Genomic DNA, 20,699 nt, shown 5'->3' on the forward strand with positions numbered 1-20,699 from the left:
TTAAACTTGGTTTGGAAGCCTGGGTTGCAAATAAAGCAGAATCCACAGCTTTTGTCAGTAAAGGAGAAACAGCAAACTACTGTTTGCTATAAAATCTGGAAGTGACATTAGCTGCCTGTGTGTAAAAGGATGAAGAAGAGCATACAGGTGCAAGGATTCTCCAGGCTTGCTCCTTATAGTGACAAACCAAGAGCTGTCTTTGCATTTGAAGCATGAAGTCATGTTCTGCCCAGTGTCTGAGTAGGAACTCAGTTTTATATTGGGACATGGAGGACAGATAATATATGATGGTCTTGTGACAAAAACATACTTGAGTTTAAATCACAGTGGGTAGCCGTGTTAGTCTGTTGCAAATTGACTAATACTTGAGTTTGTTCTGATATTTCTCTTCATTTCTGCGCAGCCATATTATTCCACTATCAAATTTTAAACTTCAGCTTCACTCAGCCAATCACCTCATGTCCCCAACATTTGATCTGCACAGATTCAACAGACATCATACACCTGCTGCTATACTAGACAACCTTCCTAATTATTGACCCTTTCTGCTTCTGAAACAGTGGAAATGTGAGCAGGTTTTAAATCTAATGGGACATGACGTCACTCGACACTAAACCTGAAACAGTTCTTATTCCTTAAAATGGATGCCCCTGGCTACCCTTGGTGTTATTTGGTTTTCAGTCTTACATGCCTGTGGGGAGCCAGCATGCCAGATCCTAGAAGACACAAAGCTAAAATGTGTTCTAAGACTAAAATCAGGTCTGCCTGAAAAAGAACTAGCAGTTTCTTGGAATGCTAGTAATTATCTGAAAATTTTACCTTCTCTATTAGCATTATACATCTAAGCTAGAATAGTGTTTGCTTTATATATGGTCTGGTTTCTGTTTCTGAATTCTGTTCAGTTTTATTGCATAAAGAGGCATTTTTGGTGCCTGCCACTCAGAAGTTGAGCTTCTTCCCACTGCAGATCCAAAGTCCAAGCCTGTGCATCTGTTGGATGTATTGCTTAAAACTGTCTGGGCAGGCCTTTGTGACTCAGATAAGCCCGTGTGGGGAAACAGTATCTGGTGACCCCAGGTTCCAATTCCTCCTTATAAAAGTTTCTGGGGAACCCTGGGCCAGTAACTTTCAGTGTAATATACCTTGGAGAGCAGGTATGATAATAAAATGGGAATGAGTAGCAGAAGAAGCACATGCACCATTGTGCTTTCCTTGGGTGAAAGATGAAAAAGATGAAAAAGACAACAAAGGATAGGGAAGTTTCAATTATATTCTAATTTCCGAGATTGAGTGGGGGTGCTTTGGTTACCTGCTCTAAGCCACTCAGGGGCTATAATGACAAATACTCATAAAAGAAAATTTGATCTAAGCCTACATAAGCCTCAACATTCTTGATTCTGAGTTAGCACTAGAATATTAAGTGCGTGAATGACAAGGCTGTAATGTCATTCTGCCAAACGCAGGTGCACAGTCTTCACATCTGTTCTAAGCATTCCTGTATACGTCTCAACAAGCTATGTTTATATGCATGAAATAAATGCATGGTAAAGTTGCAGCAGCTACCCAGAATCAGGGGCCAGTGAGAAAAATGCAAGAACAGGAGCAGACTAACATGCTCACCTGAAAGTTCCATGAAATAATCTCACGCATCAATCCCCGGATCCACTACACGCCTTAACTTCATTACCCCTCTTGCTATAACTGCAATGCTCAGTATGAAGCCATCTGGACAACCTCCCATTTTGTTTAACAGTGCAATGCTGAGTTAGACCAGTCTAAGCCAAATCAATGGGTTTAGACTAAAGTAACTCTACGCAGGATTGCACTGTGCATTTTGGCTAACAGCACTGTAAGTTAATCACATAGACAATTATATTGAATGTCGTATGATTATACTGAATAAGCTTAAACTACACAAACTGAATGGTTTGACAAGGACCCATGCAGGAATTTTCAGATATTATGGCTCTTAGCCAAAGAAATTCAGATGCTCCTCAGATTACTGAATGTATGGCAATAAGTGCTCAAGAAAAAGCTCTCCGTGTCTATGACAAGGGTAGAATTTGAAATTAACCAGTATGATTTGAATGGTCATATCACATTAAGTGTTTACTTAAGATACAGTTATAATTTACAACTCCTTAACATGGCAGTTTATACCTGAACATCATTTATTTCAATGAAATACAATTACAACAATACTGTAAACAAAATGAGTTCAGAGGAGTCATTTTCCACCTTCCTCTGCAGCCACTCCTGAGGGTCGGAGGACCCTGGGGATGGTGTGAGATGGGGCAGTGTGGAGGGCACAATTAGAAGGGGGAAAGTTTTCAGCTGAATCAGGAATTTGCCACTTCATCTCTTTGCTGATCCCCCAAATACCAGCTAAGACTTTAATCCCTGAATTGTAGAACAGAAGTAGCCTTCAGCCACTGTACATAAAATGGACCTGATGTCTGTCGGTTTACAGATTGTTAGCTGCTAATGACTTATTAAGTTTATTATTGTTGCAGAAAGTTTATTCAAGGAACTCTTCACTTCACAAAACATTATTCTACAACAGAGCAGTCAGCTGCAATGTACAACACATTTCCCAATTTAAAATTGAGTTTTTTTTAACGCTACATGTTTCGTCATTCTTAAACAGTCGAGAAGACATTGTGTAACTACAGAGCGTTCAGTATTAGAAAATCCTAACAGCCAGAAGTTACATATATTTATCATCATCTCAACACGAGCGCTCTTACAGTTGTCAGCCCTGAATTAAGACTGCAGAAAATGGGATCACAACACACACCCACTAATCTGAACACTGCAGCATGAGCTAGCAATTTCAAATGGTGGGCTCACTTCCAACAACCCTCGGAGCAACTTCTCCATTCTGCAAGCCACTCCTTTTACCTCCACTGTAACTCCCTAGGAGAGAAAAGCAAAGGTATGCAAGTCTGCTGCACTTAGCAATACTAAAGTTTCCTTTAAAAAAAAGAACAAAATAAAACTTCAGTAAGCTACACAACCACATTTAATATAATCTGGCCTTAAGATTTTTCATTGGTTCTTTAAAAAAAAGTATTCAGACTATTTTAAAGTTTACGAGTTACATTTGGCATCTGTTGGACACTGAACAGTTCTTCTTAAAGAGGAACGCTGGAATTATAACATTTAAATAATATTAAATATATGTTCAAACCAGTACAGAAAGGATGATCACATCCAACTTACTTGTCTTAACAGTGTGCTCCTAAAGATTACTCACACTCCAATTAAGACATTAACAAATCATAAAAAGCACACTTTGCATTTGAAATAGTTAATAAAAGCTCGCAATATCTTGACATTTACCTTTTACAAGCTGTGGCCATTCGGTGACATTGGGGTGATCACAGTTTTGTGTTGTTGATCAAAAATAGGTTCTCGCCTGTCCTCTTGTGCTGAGCCAAGCATAAGCTTAATGGGGCTAAACAAATAAATTTATGTTTAGTTAAATATCAGGTTCATATTTTAAGCAATGTTTTAATGAACAATGATCATAACAACATTAGCTGATGCACTCTGAACCTAAGAATAAATCCACATGTCAGAATTCTACTCACGTTCTGGCTTGCACAAATTGATTTGGGAGAGTGAGCCAGAAAGAATGTGAACTCAGTGAAAGACGCTGCCTGACAGAGGAACTTTTAGTGAAATACAGCATTAGAGGATTGTAAAGAGGCAAGAAAACATTGGACTTCATGCTAACAGCATCCAGGTCTGCCTCTACGTTCTTTTTATCTTGCCCTCTAGTCCTTCAATCTCTGTATTCTCCCAGTGTCTAACCACAATTAGTGACGTGATAAAGTTACTGTATCTGAGCTGAATTAAGACTGATCCTCATGCCTAGGTTTGTGGGAGGTATAAGATTCATCACTGAGAGGATTCAACCGCATCTGTTCACTTGGAACTTGCTGCCTTGGGTTTATTAGTGCACCTGGAAACTTAAATTGCAGTTCTATCAATCTCACTGATAAACGATCTTGTATTCCTTCAAACTTTCAGAGCTAGACTATAAGAGATCGTTAATGAACCAGAATGCTAGAGCCTGCCTTCTGATGGGGACAGATAATGAGTACAATATACCAGCAAGTGTTCCCTATTGTCCACCACGATCAATTCAATTTGAATAAAGCAATGAACAGCCTAGGCCTCAATCCAGCCAAAACAACCTCTACACCTATGTATTAAAGTGACTCCAAAGGCTGATCTCAACAGTATATACACTGAAATTATTTATATACCTAGTTTTCTTGGTGGCTACCTGTACTTGTAAGGAGCCCTGTGGCGCAGAGTGTTAAGGTGCAGTACTGCAGTCAAAAGCTCTGCTCACGATCTGAGTTCGATCTTGACGGAAGTCGGTTTCAGGTAACCGGCTCAAGGTTGACTCAGCCTTCCGTCCTTCCGAGGTCAGTCAAATGAGCACCCAGCTTGCTGGGGGTAAAGGGGAGATGACTGGGGAAGGCACTGGCAAACCACCCCGTAAACAAAGTCTGCCTAGGAAACGTCGGGATGTGACGTCACCCCATGGGTCAGGAATGACCCGGTGCTTGCACAGGGGACCTTTACCTTTTACCTGTACTTGCAGAATACAACTGCCTTGGAGAATTGCCAAACTCAAAGTCTGAACATGTTTTAGAAGCCGTACATAATATTTTTGGTTTGCTTTTGATAGCCACAGACAGGATGGCAGAAGAGTATTATTTTAACATTTATAAGGGTTTTGTGTGGGATGGGAATGCGATGAGTCAAGTTTTTTTTTTTAAAAAAGGGAACATCATACAAACACAAGCAACAATTCTACTATTCATTAGTAATTCTTCAACCTTCCACAGAACAGTTTAACTTTAGGTGGTATTAATAGTTAACTTCAAAAGGAAATTTACAATATATTACAAGAGGCATATTTAATCCAAAATTGTAGTTCTTCCATGAGACAGGCCTCCATGAACCGCTGGGGGTGATAGAAGAGCTTCCTCACCCTAACCAGACCAGTTTTGTAGGCATTCTGAAGAAGCTAGTAGGTAGAACGCTAACTTCCTCTTTCCCAATTAGAACAACATGAGTGACTGTATGGATTGTCTCCAAAGATGTAGGGCAGAAAAGTTTCCAGTGCCCTATTTTCCTGAAGAACAGTGTTCATTTCTAAAGAATAATTTTTCATAACGCTATAATGACATTGTCAATACAATGTCGGGCAAGCTTGTTTCTTCCAACCTTGTGTGATTTTGTGGAGGTCTTTCAGCAGAGGTTGGATGGCCATCTGTTGGGAGTGCTTTGATTGTGGGATCCTGCATGGCAGGGGGTTGGACTGGATGGCCCTTGTGATCTCTTCCATCCTTGTGTGATTTTATTAGTTTCTAAAGTTTAATTAATGTTTTTCAGGTAATTACCCTTAGCAACTGTGTGAGAGAATTTATGTATGATTTACTGATGTGTAAAGGGGGGTTAAAACCTACAAAATATATATATATATATATATATATATATATATATATATATATATATATATATATATATATATATATATATATATATTAATACAAATGTAAAAAAATCAAGTTATGCATTCACCAGATTGTCTGTGCAAGTCAAACCAAATCCAATGCTAAAATTCTTGTTTCTACTTCTCCTCTCAGATGGTAGAAAGGAGACTGTAATCACCCAGCTGATATAGAACTAACAAGTAATGCAAACAGTGCTGTGGAGAGTGACAGTGAAAGCCAGCTGCCCCAGTGACCTCCACGGAATAGAGTCAAATTTTGCTGAAACAGCAGAGTGGACAACCAAGTCTACGCTATATCACGCACTTTTCTTTTGGCAGTGTAACATTTGCGCGTCACCAGTTTTCAGTGCCTTTTTCCTCTTTAGTTTAAGCAACGTTCTAAAGAACATACTAGATTGTCCTTAAATTTTCCACAAGTGTTATTCCAATAAAAATAATCTCATAACATTTCTGATTTGTTTGTATGTAACATTTAAATCTCAGCAAACACCTATTATACCACAAAACCAAGTGTTTTAGGACCACTTCACACTACTTTTTTTAGTCATGCACAGAAGATGTTTTAACTGTACATCTAACAACGTAAAGCATGACTGCCACAGCCATTCTGCACTTTATCATGCATCCCTCTTACTTTAAAAGCCTGTTCTCTTGACAAAGTTTGCTCAGCCAAGGGTTGACAGCCGCTGCCGAGCTTTGCCCTCAGATAAACTAAGGAAAATGCACAGCGTGAAAATAATGCAGTTTACAATTCTCTTCTGTTTAGTTACCCTATTTGCAGTGGAAATTTCTATTTCAAAAGTTTACCTGTCAACTGTCTCCTGTGATCTGGTTTCACTGGTATAAGATGTAGGGCTGATCTTCTACTCTGTCATGTCGCTGCCAGCCAGCGATTATTCAGCAACACTCGTACCCACAGCACCCCGAAGCCACCCATTGGCTTTTTGCTCTTCAGCTGAAGATTTCCATTGCTGAAACGGAACCAGTTAATGTCTTACCTACTTCTACAGTCTGATCTTATTCTTACCTACACTTAAAGCATAAAATTCTAAACCCTCATTCCAAAAAAGGGTCCCTGTGGTCTCACCTCGTACTTTCAGAACTCCTGATGATATTGAGCCAAAACGAGAATGGCAGTTTCACCTTAAACTATAAAAGTCGGAAAATATAGCAGAAAAATGCCTCTGGCAGAGACACACACAATGTTCTTAAGTATGACACACAGTAAACATATGTTTTTTCTTTATTTTCAAAGATGGACTTCAGCTGCTTTTAAACATTACAATATGAGCAGCTGCCAGTGAGCACAGCACTATGCAGCAAATGCCTTTCTACTGTGCTGGAGAATAGCCAAACATCTACAAGTGTAAATGAGAAAACAAGCTTCTCGACTACAACAAAGTTATGAAAAACAATTAAATTTAATGCAAATACCTAATTTGCACATTATTTCACCGCAAAAGTATTTTAATGTACAATTTGTTTTAAATATTGACAGGGACAGAGGAAAGGATGCTGGAATTTTTCTAGAATGCTGAGATTCAAGGAGCAGCTGCAGTATTGTGATGACTGAAGAATATGGGAGAGAATGAATTCTGCCCAGTGAAACGTTATCTGAGGCTTGGTAACTAAAAGTTCCATTCAACCCCGAATTTTTATGCCTATTGCAGAACCTGACAATGCATTTAATTTATTTTTTTTCTTTTACGTTTTTGCTGACATTATGATTGCCAGAAGATTGTTCACTCAAAAATGAAAGATCAACTTCCAGGGTTTCGCTGTAGCTGACAGACCTACAGAAACGTTTTCTGTGCTCTGAGGTCATTCACACTCCTGAAGCCCTTATTGCTGCTATAATCTCAACTGGCCTTACTAGCAGTTTTTAACAGATGTTTAAAAAGGGATTACTCTAGAAGAGAAACAGACTGCTGAGCATTCTAGAAAAATTCCTTGTGCATCATATAAGTTCGTGAATCACAAGGGGCTATATGCAGCAGTTTTAAAAATTTTGGTACCCTGTCTGGCCTTTGTGTTCAACACAATGGAGTATGTCAAACTGACCTAGTCCTTTAAAACTATTAGACATATAGTACTTAAAAGCTGTGATCCTGAGCTAGAAGCCAAGTTTTATCTTCTCTCATTTTTTTCTACCAATAAACAGGTTTTCTAAGAGAGCAACTCATGCTTATTACCTAGACCTAAAGATATTGAGCTGTTATGCTTGTGTCGGCCAGCATGATGTAGTGGTTAAGAGCGACAGACTCTAATCTGGAGAACAGGGTTTGATTCCCCACTCCTACACCTGACGCCTGCTGGGTGACCTTGGGCCAGTCACAGTTCTCTCAGCCCCACCTATTTCACAAGGTGTTTGTTATGGGGAGGGAAAGGGAAGGTTTTGAGACTCCTTAAGGTAGAGAAAAGCGGGGTATAAAAACCAACTCTTCTTCTAATTATACAAGAACTCTTATAGTAGGGCAAGATCCCTAATTTGAATTTTTATGAAGTATCTGAAGAGCATAAACTTTTAGATATCCAAAACAACAAGATAAGAATTCAGACTTCCTAGTCAAAAGGAACACGAGCTATAGCTATCTTCTTCATCTGTCTGACTGAGACTGAAGAGTAACTTTTTAGACAGCGAAACAGATGGGCTGGACCAGAGATGTTGTGAGTGCGAGAGCTGCTGAGCAGTCACTGGCTGCCTCTTGAGGCTACAGCCTTAGAAGTCTTGTAGGAACTACAGATTGTATGCATGAAAGCAGCACAACTGTTACAGTCAGTGGTAAGTTCTGTCCAACCTCAACTTTCATTATAAATATCATTCTACCATAACTCTCATTTTAGGTAACACACCACTTCAGACCCAAAACGTATTTTAAACATATGCCCAATATCCAGTCATTTGCTAAAGGCCTGGTGACCAAAATGTGCACAATGGCCAAACTCTTTCCCCTATAAATAAGATCCTGAACAAGGACAGCACCAGAATATGGGATAGAGCCAGCCATGACTTTTGGTTCAGATACATCAACAAACTATAGTTTACTGAGAGAGTTAGCGTTTTTAATAATCAAACTGTGTAGAAAGGAAAGGGAGCACACAAAGCCAATTTTTTACCAGGCTCATTCATGTAACGATAAACCACAGTTTATGTCACTTCTGAATCATTCCAATACTACAGAGTAATCCAGTGGCAATTTAGAAGGCCTGGTAGTATATTAAATGGTGATGTAGTACCATGAGTTAGGAAAAAAACACCTTAGTACAACAATCAGTGAGTTTGAATTTCAGAATGCATTTTGCTGCCAGCGTAATATAGCACTGTACTGCGGATTAAAATGTGGTGTGCTTTGTTTCTTTTCTTCACTTAAGCCAGGCCAAAGCTGAAGTTACTTTATAAAGTAACAAAATAAGCTACAAAATATTATGAGTTAAGACATTTGTTTGGGACCAGACAGCACTATGAATTTTCATATGACTCTTAATCAATAGATAAAAATATGGTGTAAGAACAGAATACACAAATAGACTGCCATGGAAAAATAAAATGCTAGACTTAGGGAAGGTACACAGCTTATTATCCACACTACAAGGGCATAAAACAAAGGCTGACTCAATTTCTATTCTATGCACCAACAACTAGCAAACAGTTGTTAACTTAGCTCACGGAACAACTTACAGAATACATCACTCATTTAATCAGAGTGTTAACTTCTAGCAATTGCTAAGTTTCTAATAAGTGTACATTAGACAATAATCCACTGAATGAATATAAGGAAACACTTTGTACTCATAAAAATGTATTTTGTTTCAAAAGCCTCTATCAGGCTTATTAAGACAACAACTTTTGCTACTAGAAAGAAAACATCTAAAATAGGACTTTTTCACATACCATTTTCTATCAGCACTTCAGTGGATTGGTCTTGCAAGCTACCAAGTGGTCTTCAACTGGTTACAGACCTAGGATACAATATATGTATATTTTAAAATGGTGGCTTAAGATGCCAGGCAAGATAATGCCATTCACTGTAAACTTACTTTAAGATTAATCCCGTGTAAGCGTCAAAAGTAGAACATTATATGGCATCGTAACACTACCCAATTCAGATGTCACATTTCAAGGGCTCCCTCTTCCTCTCTCAAAAGTGGACCACCGCCTCCATTTCTAGGCACTCTCTAACCATGGTTTGGCAGAATTACCATACTAAGCAAACTATGGATAGAAACATCCCAAACTTTGCCCAATTTAGACATTGTAACAAACTATGGTTAAAAGAAATAATACAATGAAGAGAGGAATTGTAGCACATGAGAGAAGGATGCGTACCAGCCTGTAGTATGACCATATCCAACTTTGGTACATGATATGAATTCTGCAAACATGCTAAACCAAACAGTGAGCAAGCTTGAACATTTATGTTCTATTGAAAAAGCTGGATGTTTCCGAACATTCCATGGTAAAATATTAAGTCACTATGGTTCTATTTTAAAAGCTGTACATTACCAATATTCATCCAAACCCTTTGGAAAATTAAATAAAGATTAAAATCAATTTGAATAAACTGAAGCAAAACAACTCTTATTAATAGGCAAATTCCAGGGTGTTGAAATAGTAAAAACTATGCTAATATTTACAATAGAATAGGATTATTATTTAGACTGTATATATATTCTTGCTCACATACACACACGTTTATGCCATCTTTTCAGAGACCTGCTCAAGATTACTTAAATTAAATACCATAAAATCATACCCCTAAAATTATCAATTTTAAACCAAACCACAAAAGCAAGCCAAGTGCCTGCCAGGGGCATAAAAATATTAAGCAGCCTAAAATTAAACCCATAAAATAGTCCTCAAGTCAGAAGTAGACCATAAAATAACCCAAAAAGTATGGAACCTACCATTTAAGTCTGAGTAGAGAGAAACATTTTGGCATGGTGCCAGTAGAACAGTAAAGTAGGTGCCACATAAGCCTCAAGGGGGAGGGGCATTCCAAAAAAGAAGTGCCACTGGAAAAGCCTTGCTCTCTGGGCCCCCACCAGCAGAAACACCAGGCTGGACAGGGTAGAAGTAATCTATGTATTATCAGCCAGGTTTGCAGTGCCAAGCTGACTACAGAAAGTAATTTCTTACCTTTCTATCCAAACTCATCTATTCCCACAATGATATCAACTGCCTGGTATCTCACCCTCACAATTAAATCTATCCCTTTCCTTTTCAGTTCAAAAGACATTGTCAAGTTCTGCTTATTCCTTGCAAATATTTCCAAGATCTGCCCTCTCAGCACACATATGCGATATGTACCAACGTTCTGAGCATCCTGTGTCCTGCCTAGTGCAACTTCCTCTTCATTGGCTCTTTCTTTTGGCATGCATTCAGGCAATTTAGAATGCCTCATCTTTTTTGCTGTTGTAGCATCACTTTCCCCCTTAAGTCACTTCTTGCAATCAATCCAAACTTGGAGTCTACCTCTGTCTACATGCAATTTTCTTCTCTTCTTCCCACATGCACTTTTCCTTCCCACTCGATACAAATTCAGATTCTACTAGATCCTTGGAAAGGTGAGATATAAGTATTTAAAATGAATAAATTAAGCAAATAAATAAAAGCCTACTACGTCAGTACAATGCTTTGCATGTTCTGAATGCATGGAACATTCTCACTTCAAGTCCTCCTTGAAGACCAGTAAAGCATTCTTTTGCCTCTATCTAGAGATGCAAAATTTCCAGAAATTTTGAAGCCGCAGAGAAACCCCCTCCCCCATTTCCCCCCAGAATTTAAATTTTTTTTTTAGGAAAATTGAAATATGTGCAATACTTGTCCTATCAAACCTAAATTATTTTTATTGCTTTAACAACATAAAATGCATTGTTTGTAACTTACTGAACATATACATGTTTATGGACTTTAAAAGTTATAAATGCCTTAGTTTTCCATAAGCAAAATTACAAATATACCCAATACTTCAGAGAAAACTGCAAGCTGATATACCCTATGATATTTTAAGCACATGTACCTTGACTTTTGCTATCTGGTTAGAGAGAGCTCAGTTCTCAATGGAACTTTCAGAATTTTCCTCTGAGGTTTCGGTATAGTTTCTGCCCCACCTTCTTCTGATCTTTTGTTCCCTCCAGCAAGGTAGGGCAATAAGCTACTTGTTCCCAACCTGTAAGTATGTAGGTCACAGTGGTTTGAGGGTGAGGTTAAAAGATCAACCACATCAGGTCAAACAGACAACAGAAGTTACACAACAGTTGAAAAGCAATGAAAGCCCTGCATGGTCCCTTCATAGGATTTGGTATCCTTCTAGGTGCAGAAATGCCTCTTGTATCGAAGAATTGAATATTACAACATGCCCCACCGATCTTTGAAAGCACTTAACTCATTCTAAAAGGGAATATATTTCAAAGGAGTTTTTTTGTCAAATACACCCCAACATTTCAAATTCTCCATAGGAATTTTTTTAATGGGCTTGGGGGGGAAGGGAAAAAACACCTGGGTTTCTCCCAATTTTTTTTTTATCCTCCATTACCAGTTGAGCCTTCTTCCAAAGTTATTTACCACCCTGTATACAGCTCTCTTCCATTCCCAGCCCTGCCTGCCAATTTTAACTGCATTAGCCTTCTGGCCAAGCATTAAGCTGCTCCTATACCTTACAAGATAGTATGTTGACAAAGAGAGGTAGCGGTTTAGTCAGAGCATCTAGTGCTGTCAAAAGAGTAATTATGGATAGAGCACCATCAACAGCCAAGATGGGTAAAGATTTTTATAGCATTCTGCAGAGATAATGAGTCACAGATAAAGAAGTGATTACTGGTGAAGGAGGAAAGTTGGTGGAGTATTTAACAATGGAGAACTATCCTTTACTAGCCTGATGACAACTGCCCTAGGCATTTTTATTGAAAATATTAATATCTCATTGAAACCCAGAAAAGGAATATGAATATATATTTAAAAACAGTGGGAGATAGAGTACATTACAAAACTGAAGGGCTTATAAGGCAAACTCAAGAAAATTTCAAGTCAGAGATCTGAATATCAAGTTGCCAAATACAATATCTTCTAAGGATCACAATGATAAGTTGGCCCACTAAGGAACAAAACAAACAAACAGGTGATATAAAGGGGAAAAAACCTAGAGCATTCGCTAGGGAAGAATCACACAAGAATTACAAGCTTTCATTACAAGACTATAATTGGATTTGGAAGACAGCTTGTTTATTCTTGACACTTATATTCCACCTTTCAATCAAACTGGTTCCACAACCACAAAATTGATAAACACAACTGAAAATCAAAGCAACCATAAAAAATAAAGCTCGACAAAAATGCAAGCTGTCTCCATCAGATTAAAAAAAACCTGCACCACCACCAGGACAACTAAACTTCGGCTGGTGCATCAACTGCACTCATCCCTAGGACAGTTAGATCTAGTCACAGTGATCCATGCCTTAATTAAATCTAGCCTGGACTTCTGTAATGTGCTCTACTTGGGGCTACCCTTGAAAAGTGTTCAGAAGCTGCAGCTAGTGCAGAATGCTGAGGCTAGTCGGGGCCAGTTACCCAGAGCACGTGGCCCTGATACAACAGCAATTTACAGCGGCTTTCAATCTGCTGCCGAGCCTAATTCAAGGAGTTGGTTTTGTCTTTTAAAGCTCTATAAGGCTAGGGACCTGGATATCTGAAGGACCATCTTCTCTCATATGTCCCTGCCTGGGAATGTTCCCATCAACCAAAGTTCATTTGGCGGGTACATAAGAGGGCCTTTTCAGCGTCAGCCCCACAATTATGGAACAACCTCCCCAAGGAGGTGGGACTGGTCCCCTAACTTTAGGAGGCCACTATAAACAGTTTTATTGAGGACTCCATTGGACTAATTTGATTTACTGGCAATCCTAGTTGTGATGACTTTCATGTATTTTTATAAATAATAATTATTTTATTTACATTGTAAGCCACCTTGAGTTCCATAAGGTAGAAAGGCAGCCAATACATGTTTTAAATAAATAAACTAATAAAGGCCTTCTAAAAAAGGAGATTCTTGGCTCCTTACTGAAAGCTTGCCAGAACATTCTAGGAAAGGCATGGGAGTGGAAAAGGCCCTGGTTCTAGTACACACTTGATCTATCATGGCCTCAGGACAATGGATAGTGTGGCAGGGGTGGAGAAATGCAAAGGAACAGTCAGGAGAACTAACACTGACCATTAAAACTGAAGGTGGGCTTGGCTGGTTTGCCTCAAAGGAAAATGCACAGAAACCTCGATACAAAAAATGCAGTTTGTTTCTAGTAGAGAACCAACTAAGACAACTTAGGACTCATTACACCCACCTAGCAAAATATATATTGAAAGCGAGGAAGCAATATTTGGACATGTATGCATCTGTAATTGTTGGTAATAGCGTGATTACATTCCAACAGGTCTCCATAGCAAGCAATGGTTGAATCCAATGATTTGAATTCTTAAAAATGAAAAGTTTTCTGTCTAGTCTAATTACAAGGAATAGAATTCTGAGTTATTGTACTCAATTCTGAGTTGGAAAAATTACTGGTGTAGGGTGGTAAGTATCTCTTACCTAGACTGTATAGCATATTGATTAGAACCAATCTTAGCTCTAATCCTACCTTTCAACATAAGTTGAACAAGACTCTAGGCTATGTAATCAGATGAAGTTTGGAAATATATCTTTTCATATGGTGTTCATTTGGGTTCCGTTAAGCTGGCTTTGAGTGTCTTTAAATGTACACAGGATCTGTGAGGTGCAGTTTCCAGTAATTTTGAAGCCATAGAGGGGAAAAAAATAAAATTTTGGGAAAAACCTGAAAAACTGAACTTTTTTTTCTGCTTTAACAACATAGAAGGCATAACTTATAACGTAGTTAAACCTAACATGCATTATCTGACATATTTATGAAACTTGAAAGTATAAAAACTTTTGTTTTCTGCAGGAAAAACTGCAATATACCCAATATTAGAATGAGAGAAATGCAACCCCTTGCCCCTCAAAATCATTCCATGGTGGCCAGTGTACCCTTGGTAGCTGTCTTGGAAGAGGTCGCCCCTTTAGAGCTGGACAATTTGCTGCTGCTTCCTCTTTGTGGCATTGGAGGTGCCGGGCTCTACCGCCCCTGTGGAAGCCCAATCTTCCTTCTTCTTCTTTGTCTTTAAGGCATCCTTGGGCTCCACTACGTCCGCGGGAGCCCGGTCCGGAGAGCCGTGGGGTCATTCCGCTGGCTGCCACACTGGTGAGGAGGCGGCCTGCGACGTGGTCCTTGGGATCGAGGTACCCGTCAATCGCTGGCTCCAATGACGCCATTCCTCCCCCACTGGATTGTGGTGGGGGGGGGAGAGGAGGGTCCAGAAGGATCCTGTGATCGGTGGAGGAAGGGAGGGTTGCTGCCCTGGTTTGCCTTCCTCGTGGTAGTGAAGCTGCAGGAGAAACCTTCAGAGCTGCCCTCCCCTAGCTAGGCAGGAGGAAAAACTGGAAGCAGAGAGTGATTCCGGCCAGGTAACAGGAGGTAGGGTTAAAGATTAATCATTTCCTGCCTACCCTAGCACCGGGAAGAGGAATCACCCGTCTGTTCCAAGATGCCCTCGCCGACTCAGAGTGAGATGCAACCCCTTGCCTCTCAAAATCATTCCATGGTGGCCAGTGTACCCTTGGTAGCCTAAAGTCATTGGGAATGACCCAGAAGCCAACTTGAATGTGTGGTTAGTATAGGAGACAGCTGAGTGAAGGGAACAGGTATGGCAGGCTGGTAAAGTAAGAAAGGATCATTTCCTGCTCTGCACTATTTGGGGTTTGCAGTCTGGAGTGCATGCAGTATATATTATCAGCATTCAGCTAATATTGCTGCTGGGAGCTTTACAACTCTTTGGAGCTCTTTGAAGGTTACCACAGATGTGGGTTGAGGTGATCTCATAAAGGCCATATACTTCACTTCCAAAAAGCTTTAGGAAGTCCCTCAGCAAAGGCTTATGAATAGATGTTAACTGCATTCATACAATAAGAGGAAGGGTCCTCCTATGGACTGGTAACTGGTGAAACAACAGGAAACAGAGGGTAGGAATAAACAGTGGTTTTGCAGTTTACTTGCAAAGTAAGCAAGAGATCCACAAAGGAGCTGTAAGGGAATGTGTTTTTTTTTAACCTGTTCACAAATGATATGGAATCAGGGGTGATTAGAAATGCCGAGATGGCAAAGGACATCAAGTTATTAAAGATAGTGAAAACCCAAATGGATTGTGAAACTCTCCCAAGGAATCTCTCTAAGGTGGGTGAATGGCAAAAGAATGGCAAGTTAAGTTCAAACTCAGCAAATATATAGTGATGTGATTTGTACAGAATATCCTAATTTTACATATGTGCTGAAGGGGTACGAATTGGCAGCGCTTAACCAGGAGATCCAGGAATTGCAGTTATTAGCTTAATGAAACACTAACATCAACTGAATGTGTAGCAGAAATGAAAGAGGTAAATTCTGCGCCAGGAATTATTAGGAAAGGAACTGAGAATACAACTACCAGCACCTTAATGCCTTTATATAAAAAGGTACTGTGTGACTGTATTTGGAATGCTATGTGTAATCCTTATTGCCCTTCTCAAATGGGTCATCAAACACCTAGAAAAGGTGCACAGTACAGCAAAGGATTCAAAGACCTGGAACACTCTCCCTAAGAAGAAAGCTAAAGTACCTGGAGTTCTTTAATTGATTAAAAAAAAAGAGACTGGGGGTTGGAGAGAGGAGGTAAGGTCAGAAACATGCTGAATTATGAATGACATGAACAAAACAGCTACACATAATGGTATGTATCTTACTTTAAGCTGGAGGAAGTTCTTCCAGCCTAAGGGAGCATTCCTTCAGCCTAAGTGGCTCTTGGAAGAGCCACTGAAGTAGGAGGAAGGCTTCAAACCAGAATACTGTTAGGATACATTCCAGAGTTTTCTCCCTCTCCCATAATGCAAGTAATTGGAATCACCCAATAAAGCTGATCAACAGTAGGTCAAGACTAATAAAATAAAGGGCTTCTTGATACAATGCATAATGCATGGAATTCACCGCCACTAGACATGGTGACAGCAACTAGCTTAGATATTCTAAGCGGAGGACAAGCCTCTCAATAGTTGCTAAGCCAGAACGCTCAATATTCAGAGGCAGTATGACACTGAAATTTAAATTACGTTACTGAACTAGGGTCTAAAAATATGGGTCCCACTATTCCCAGCCAAAACCACACCAGCTGAGAACCTCTCCATTGAGAAGGCTTCGCAAATCTAAAATTCCCGATTTCGCTTAGAAACCAGGCCTCTCACAATATAGTGCAAACTAAAAACAAAATCCCTTGGTAAAATCATGGATGCCACACACAAGCACGTGGGCAAGCGGTTCACTACCCATCAAGAGCAGTGAAATAGCCTTGTGCAACGGGAACAAAGCAGGCAGTCCAAAAACCAGGTAAGTCACATTCACCTCCAGTTTTAAATTATATATAAGACCAAAAAACAGGTAAGCCACATTCACCTCCAGTTTTAAATTATATATATATAAAGACTACTTGTCCAGTGTTGGGGAGAATGACGGACGAGAAAGACCTTTGGCCTGATCCAGTAGTGCAGCACTTCTAATTCGCAGGCAAACACTCAGCACCCAACCTCCAGTACTACTTCCACTGTTTCCCCCCCCCCCTTTCTTTTCACCTGACAGGTGCTACTCCAGATCATGGAAGCGATTAAAAGCCACTCCCTGGAAGAAGGCCCTGACCTGGATGGCCCAGGCTAGCCTGATCTCGTCAGATCTCAGAAGCTAAGCAGGGTCAGCCCTGGTTAGTATTTGGATGGGGGACCACCAAGGAAGTCCAGGGCTGCTGTGCAGAGGAAGGCACTGGCAAACCACCTCTGTTAGTCTCTTGCCTTGAAAACCCCCAAAAAGGGGTCGCCATGAGTCGGCTGCGACTTGAAGCCTCTTCACACACACACACGCACACAAGCAGGGTCAGCTCTGGTTAGTATTTGGATGGGGGACCACCAAGGAAGTCCAGGGTTGCTGTGCAGAGGGAGGCACTGGCAAACCACCTCTGGTAGTCTCTTGCCATGAAAACCCCCCAAAAGGGGTCGCCATAAGTCGGCTGCGACTTGAAGGCTCTTCACACACACACACACACACAAAAGCAGGGTCAGCCCTGGTTAGTATTGGGATGGGAGACCATCAAGGAAGTCCAGGGTTGCTGTGCAGAGAAAGGCACTGGCAAACCACCTCTGTTAGTCTCTTGTGATATGTTATCAGATCTTGGGAAAACTGAAGCTTTTGCCAAAATTAAAAAGCGCATTAAAGAGCTTGATTACAACAGCACTACTTTTCGTGCTCGTCGTGTCTGTTCATCCCAGTTCTTCGGAATACCCCCTCCACGTGGTCTGCCTGCCTATACATATTATCTAACAACTCCTCGTCTCTGTAGAGCTTTTTGCTTGGCTAGATTGAATGCTAACCCTTCTATGGTAATGCAGGGCAGAATTCTGAATATACCATACTCTGACAGGATCTGCCCTTGCTCTTCTGGCTCTATTGACTCTTTAGCCCAGGGGTGGGGAATCTTTTTTCTGCCAAGGGCCATTTGGATATTTATAACATCATTTGCGGGCCACACATTCTGGCCCTGCCCCCTTTAACCCCTCCATTGTCACCACTTCTGCCCCCAGCCCTCTTGTAGTGCAGAGGAAATACGTTTCTCCACAGCCAGGGTGGGAAAGGGTTAACATAGTTTCTTGGGTGGTCCTAGCAGCTCCATAGCTAATGACTCTCCTGCAAGGGGAAAAGAAGATTTCTTTTCTCGGCAAAACAAACATCCACCTTGAATAGAGGCTATCTCTGGCCACGGGAGGGGGGGAATCGCCAGTCTTAGATTCTTAGAGCTAGAGATCTGCCAGGACCCACGAAGGGCCAGACCAAATGATTTCGCGGGCCTTATACGGCCCCCGGGCCTGACGTTCCCCACCCCTGCTTTAGCCCATGCCCTTTTGGAATGCCGCTTTTACGAGGAACTTCGATCGCACTATATTTCCCCCCTTTTAATATACAAATCCAATGCCTCTGTGACTGACATAATGCCTTTTTTACTAAGTGATAGGGACCCCAAGGCTACATTGTCAGTGGCAAGATTTGCTTCAGTCCTTATATCCCTCCAACACTAGATATATGCTACTCAAGATCAATTGATCAAGGAGCTTCTAAGGGATAAAAGGAACGGTTAGTCTCTTGCCTTGAAAACCCCCCAAAAAGGGGTCGCCATGAGTCGACTGCGACTTGAAGGCTCTTCACACACACACACAAGCAGGGTCAGCTCTGGTTAGTATTTGGATGGGGGACCACCAAGGAAGTCCAGGGTTGCTGTGCAGAGGCAGGCACTGGCAAACCACCTCTGTTAGCCTCTTGCCATGAAAACCCCAAAAAAGGGGTCGCCATAAGTCGGCTGCGACTTGATGGCTCTTCACACACACACACACACACACACAACACACACACACACACAAGCAGGGTCAGCCCTGGTATTGGGATGGGAGACCACCAAGGAATACCAGGGTTGCTGTGCAGAGGCAGGCACTGGCAAACCACCTCTGCTAGCCTCTTGCCATGGAAACCCCAAAAAGGGGTCGCCATAAGTCGGCTGCGACTTGAAGGCACTTTACACATACACACAAAAGCAGGGTCAGCCCTGGTTAGTATTTGAATGGGGGACCACCAAGGAAGACCAAGGTTGCTGTGCAGAGGCAGGCACTGGCAAACCACCTCTGCTAGTCTCTTGCCTTGAAAACCCCAAAAAAGGGGTCCCCATGAGTCGGCTGCAACTTCTTATGCCATTAAAGGTTTTTCAAGGGTTCAAGGCTGCAACATGACGGCACTTTACACTCACACACACACACACACTGGAAGAAGCAGCAGCTTCCCTTCTACGTTGCACGACCAGGTGCAAACACTGGCGGTGGGGGAAGGAAAGCGGGCCTTTCTTCTCCCCCCAAAGCCCCGATGCCTCGACCGAGGAGGGCCAGGCGGCCACCCCGATGACGGGGCGAGATGTTGGCATGGATGGAGAACGGGGGTGCGTGTGTGTGTGTCCAAATAAGGCAGTATAGGTCGGACCTATGAACCCCCCCCCGTACCCACCCCCCCACCGCTACTCCACCCCCCCCCCCGGTCAGCGGCGGGGCCAGTGCGGCCTCCTACCTGCCTCGCACTCGGGGCTCCTGGCGCCGCTTGCTTCCCGCCTTGGGCCCAGCGAGGCCGGGGAGAGGCGTGGGCCTGCGAGGAGGAGGGGCCCGGCGGCTGCGCGGCTCGCCTTCCCGTTCAGGCCGTGGCGCGGGCCGCGGGGGGCCGCGCTGGGGCTAGGCCGAGGCCGAGGCCGAGGCCGGGCCTGGGAGCCAGAAGGCCGTTGGCGCTCCAGGCGCGCGCGCGGCCGTCGGGCGGGGCCGCGCTGCGCTGCCGCCTCGTGCCCTCTCGGGTCACCCGGAGCCCGGCGCCACCATCGCGAGGGGGGCGGCGGGAAAAGGGGAGAGGGAAAAAAAAGAGAGGGAGACTGAGAGACGGAGGTCGGCGCGGCGCAGCCTCGGAGGACTCGCGAGGAGGGAGGAATGGCCCGGCATGCACCGCGGCAACGGGGCGAGCGGGAGTCGGCGCGCGCTGTCCTCGCGCGCGCGGCCGCTCTGGCGGAGGGCCGGATCATAGAGTCCCGCCGTCAGGGAGTGGGCGGGGTTAGAACGGCGGCTGCCGGAAGAGCCGCTTCGGGGCGAGGCGTCACGTGCTCCACGCGGCTCCTCGCCTGGGGCGCCTGGAGGTGCGGGCTTAGGCGGCTGGCAGCAGAGGGCGAAAACGCACGGGAGGTTTTGCCTGGGATTTGCCGCTCTCCAGATGCACATTTCCCCCATCTGAATTCTCAGAACTCTGCATGGGGGCTTATTTTTGTGTTTTGAGAATTTGGCCAGGGGAAATTGTGCATCGAGAGAGTGGCAAATCCCAGGCAAAACCTCCCATGCATAAATAGCCAACAGGAAACACTGGGAGGTTTTGCCTGGGATTTGCCGCTCTCCAGATGCACAATTTCCCCCATCTGAATTCTCAAAACTCTGCACGGGGGCTTATTCTTGAGTTTTGAGAATTGGGATGGGGG

At 42.4% G+C, this 20,699-nt stretch overlaps 1 protein-coding gene across 4 annotated transcripts in view; it reads right to left on the reverse strand.

Moving 5' to 3' along the window:
- UBE3A (ubiquitin protein ligase E3A) overlaps positions 1-9,498 on the reverse strand; it is a 28,724-nt gene extending 19,226 nt beyond the window's left edge. Inside the window, exons 1-3 of one of the 4 annotated variants that reach the window (XM_056861694.1) lie at positions 9,429-9,498; positions 6,344-6,507; positions 3,343-3,457 (exon numbers count right to left, since the gene is read on the reverse strand). In XM_056861694.1, coding sequence (XP_056717672.1) covers positions 3,343-3,362 — 20 coding nt within the window. In that variant the 5' untranslated portion in view covers positions 3,363-3,457; positions 6,344-6,507; positions 9,429-9,498. Of the gene's footprint in view, positions 1-2,797; positions 2,917-3,342; positions 3,458-6,343; positions 6,508-9,428 lie in introns of those variants that run through there. The other 3 variants (XM_056861695.1, XM_056861693.1, XM_056861696.1) reach the window with 3 other exon arrangements.
- Positions 9,499-20,699: the final 11,201 nt, after the last annotated feature.

This window comes from Euleptes europaea, chromosome 16, assembly GCF_029931775.1.
Source record: "Euleptes europaea isolate rEulEur1 chromosome 16, rEulEur1.hap1, whole genome shotgun sequence".
NCBI lineage: Eukaryota > Metazoa > Chordata > Lepidosauria > Squamata > Sphaerodactylidae > Euleptes > Euleptes europaea.